Source organism: Nanorana parkeri, unplaced genomic scaffold (genome assembly GCF_000935625.1).
Source record: "Nanorana parkeri isolate BGI_ZX_2015 unplaced genomic scaffold, ASM93562v1 scaffold351, whole genome shotgun sequence".
NCBI lineage: Eukaryota > Metazoa > Chordata > Amphibia > Anura > Dicroglossidae > Nanorana > Nanorana parkeri.
The window spans coordinates 955,065-958,803 of NW_017306619.1; the positions used below are offsets into that span (position 1 = coordinate 955,065).

At 51.3% G+C, this 3,739-nt stretch overlaps 1 protein-coding gene across 1 annotated transcript in view; it reads right to left on the reverse strand.

Annotated features, from left to right (window-relative positions):
• Positions 1–2,819, reverse strand: part of IBA57 (IBA57 homolog, iron-sulfur cluster assembly) — a 9,403-nt gene extending 6,584 nt beyond the window's left edge. Inside the window, exon 1 of the mRNA XM_018558643.1 lies at positions 2,480–2,819. Within this exon, the coding sequence (XP_018414145.1) occupies positions 2,480–2,712 (233 nt within the window). The 5' untranslated portion in view covers positions 2,713–2,819. The remainder of the gene's footprint in view (positions 1–2,479) is intronic.
• Between the last annotated feature and the right edge of the window lie 920 nt (positions 2,820–3,739).

The window sequence follows — 3,739 nt, forward strand, 5'->3', positions numbered from 1 at the left end:
TGACTGGAGTGAGCCCACTAATTACCCCTTTAATAATTTCCTCTTTATTATTTGAATTTATTGTAGGGTTTTTATAACTTAAATTTAGTATTTTTATTCCCTCCCCCCCATTATCTAGTTTAAAAGCTCCTCCAGTCTTTCTACCATTTTTCCCCCCAGGAATGCTGCACCTCCCCCATTAAGATGCAGCCCGTCTCGGCTGTAGAGCCAGTAGCCGACTGCAAAGTCAGCCCAGTTCTCCAGGAAACCAAATCCTTCCATCTGACACCAGCTCCGGAGCCACTTGTTAAATGGAAGTTTGCAATACAACCTTTATGTTTTCACTATACACCTAACATTAGACTGCAATCATGGCTGGTGGTAGGGGCCGGCAGGGTGCTATTCATAGCCTCAGTACTTCTCTCAACAGCCCTCAGCCCTGATCCAAGCAGTGGACTGGCTCTTGGAAGGAGTTCTGGATGGATAGGTGTCAGTCTGAAGAAATGGGCATTCCTAGTATTTGCATGCAGACGGCCCCAGGTAGCGCCCACATCTCATGTAGAACCCCCATGATGGAAACAACTGAAATCCAATGAATGAAAGGGGCCGGGCCAGGGACAGTCAGGCTGCAGAGGAAAGGCCTAGAAGATGCTGGACGTCCTCCAGCCAGGAAATGAGTTGGGTTTGACTTGCTGCAGCTTCCAATGCACATTGTGAGAAGCTCCCAGTGTGCAGTGATATCAGAGGAAGCCACATGACTGAAGGGGAGGACGGAGGTCAGATACAAGACTGAAGGGGAGGACGGAGGTCAGATACAAGACTGAAGGGGAGGAGGGAGGTCACATATAAGGTTGAAGGGGAGGACGGAGGTCAGATAGATGACTAAAGGGAAGGACGGAGGTCAGATACAAGACTGAAGGGAAGGACGGAGGTCAGATACAAGACTGAAGGGAAGGATGGAGGTCAGATACAAGACTGAAGGGAAGGACGGAGGTCAGATACAAGACTGAAGGGAAGGACGGAGGTCAGATACAAGACTGAAGGGAAGTACGGAGGTCAGATACAAGACTGAAGGGAAGGACGGAGGTCAGATACAAGACTGAAGGGAAGGACGGAGGTCAGATAGAAGACTGAAGGGAAGGACGGAGTTTAGTGAACGGCGCTTGTGATGGCATCAGCTTTTACTCTTAGTCAGGCCTGCATATAGTGAAGTGATTGGATGCTTTAGGTTACAACAGGATAGACTCACACACGGCATGCAGGAATGCTCAACTGAATTACAAGTGTGAACAAGCATGCTGCAGAGAAGGACTTTGTGTCCTCCATAAGGCTGTGTAGTTCCCGATAAGTACAGTACACGGAGCTGGCGGTGGGAGGAGGGGTGCACATACTTTATCTAACCAACACAGAGCGCCGCTGCTCATGTCAGATAAATTCCGGGTTGGTTCCTCTTCTGCTCACACTGTGTATCTGGAGATCTATACGGAGTAGAAGTGCCGCGTCAGCCCCTTTCCGGGTCCATGACATCCGCGTCCTCTTACAGCTCTTATACGATAGAAATGTGACTTCTTTTCAGCGGTTTTTAATACAAAGTATCTACTAAATGTATACAATGTAATTACATCATCATTTCCAACCTGTGATCAGGTGTCAAAGTGGGAAATGACGGTCCCAGCAGATGATCTGCATACCTAGGCACATGGCTGGCACATACACTGTTCAGCTCAGGCCCCCCATTCACACTTGCCACGTGCTATGAACTCGCGCCAAAAGCGAGCATTTTTTTCCTTAGCCCGCTAGGCATTTTTGCATTGTAATGCCATGCTGCACGTGGCTGCGGCACGGTCCCCGTTACTGCAATGGTTGCATTTGTCAAGCACAACCACCAGCCCCAAATGCGGCATGCGGCCTATGATTTGGCATGTAAACAAACTGTTAAGAAGCCATATGATAAGATGTGTTTTAGTGGAGTAGTTGAAACATCTGCTGCATAACATTAAAAGCATTTCATTTAGAAGGCTGAAGGCTATTGATCATTTGTGTAAGCGCCTATGGTGGGGGACAGAAAAGTAAGGCCCACCTAATCCCCGGGTTCCTAGGTGAGAGTGATATCACGATCCTTCTGGCAAGATCCTGTGAATGATAAGGATCCTGATCAGTCATGAAGACGACCCTGCACTGCGCGGAAGTGTCTTCTCATGAGAAACCTCAGTGTGTGGCAGAGGAGCAGGTGTCCTACACATAGGGTTGCCACCTGTCCCGGATTCACCTGGACAGTCTGGGTTTTGAATCCTGTACCTGGCCTGAAACAGCACAGAAACAGCACCCAGACTAAAAAACCCGGACTGTCCAGGTGAATCCTGGACAGGTGGCAACCATACACACAGCACAGTCACCCCAGCAACACTATTTGCACTTCTACACTTTTTGCAGCTTGGCTGGCAGCCCCGCCAGGAGTAAAGATGGCCGCCCAACCCAGCGCGCCCACAGTCTGAGTTACCTGTACAGGATGACGTCGAACAAGCTCCGCCCCTGCACGTTGAGCAGGTGAGCGTACACGGCGCCCTCTCCCAACCGCTCCGCGTCGTTGGTGATTAGCCCCTGCAGGAAGGCCGGAGTGTTCGGGCCTCGGACACGCAGTAGCCCCCGGTTCTCCCTCAGCGGACAGCAGCTGCCGCTCAGCCGGCGGACCCAGGGTCGGCTCAGGAGGGAGAGAAGCCGCGGCCGCGCCATGACCGTGGGTTCCCTCAGTCACGTGGACGTCCTAGTCACGTGACGCGTACTTGGGCTTCGGCGCGCCCTCTGCTGGCGGCCAGGCGGTACTGCGGGCTGCTCAGTTGGCAAAAAATGTTTGCAACAATTTTAAGGTATTCTTTTGCTGATCCCTTCATAAATTCAAGGCGATCTGGGACAGGGATACACAGAACCACTGGCGGTTAATTTCATGGGAATTGTTTTTTTTTTTTAAAAGGTCAAATTCGTCTTTTTGTTTTGGCTATCATTAAAACAAAACGCAGATTCAATTTTTATTAACCCCTTAAACTGCAAGGGTCACGTGCTTGTTTTTGACAGGGGTAAAGAAACAAGTTACAGTCATTTTCTGGCTGCTGTTGCCAAAGACGAAGCTGGAAGCACAATATTTGCTTTGCGATCCATAGGTGGCATTAGGTGTCTCACCAGACCCCTGATGTCTCCATAAAGAGGACCTGCCGCTGTATGTGTGCTATCACGTAGGGGGCTTGTTGCCAGGAGCTAAGCAGGAGGCTGGCCAGAGCATCCCAGGTTGCTAAGAGCTGGGTGGGGGAGATGTGTAAGGGCCATGCACATCTCAACCGGCTGTTAGCAACAAGAGTGGCCAGGGAGATGTATGGGGGCGGGAGAGCGGCTTGTGAATCCCAGGTTGCTAGGAACCATGCAGGGAGATGTGCATGGCCATTACACATCTCCCTGCACAGCTCTTAGCAACCTGGGAAGCTCTGTCCAGGGTCTCACCCAGCTCCTGGCAACCAGTGACATCACTGGTTGCTAGGAGCTGGGCAGGATACTAGTCAGAGCATCCCAGGTTGCTAAGAGCCGGGTGGGGGAGATGTGTAAGGACCATGCTCATCTCGTCCCAGCTGTTAGCAACCAGAGTGGGCGGGGAAATGTGTCGGGGGGCGGGACACCGGCCCGTGCATCCCAGGTTGCCAAGAGATGTACATGGCCCTTACACATCTCCCTGCTGAGATCTTGGCAACCTGGGAAGCTCTGGCCGGCGTCC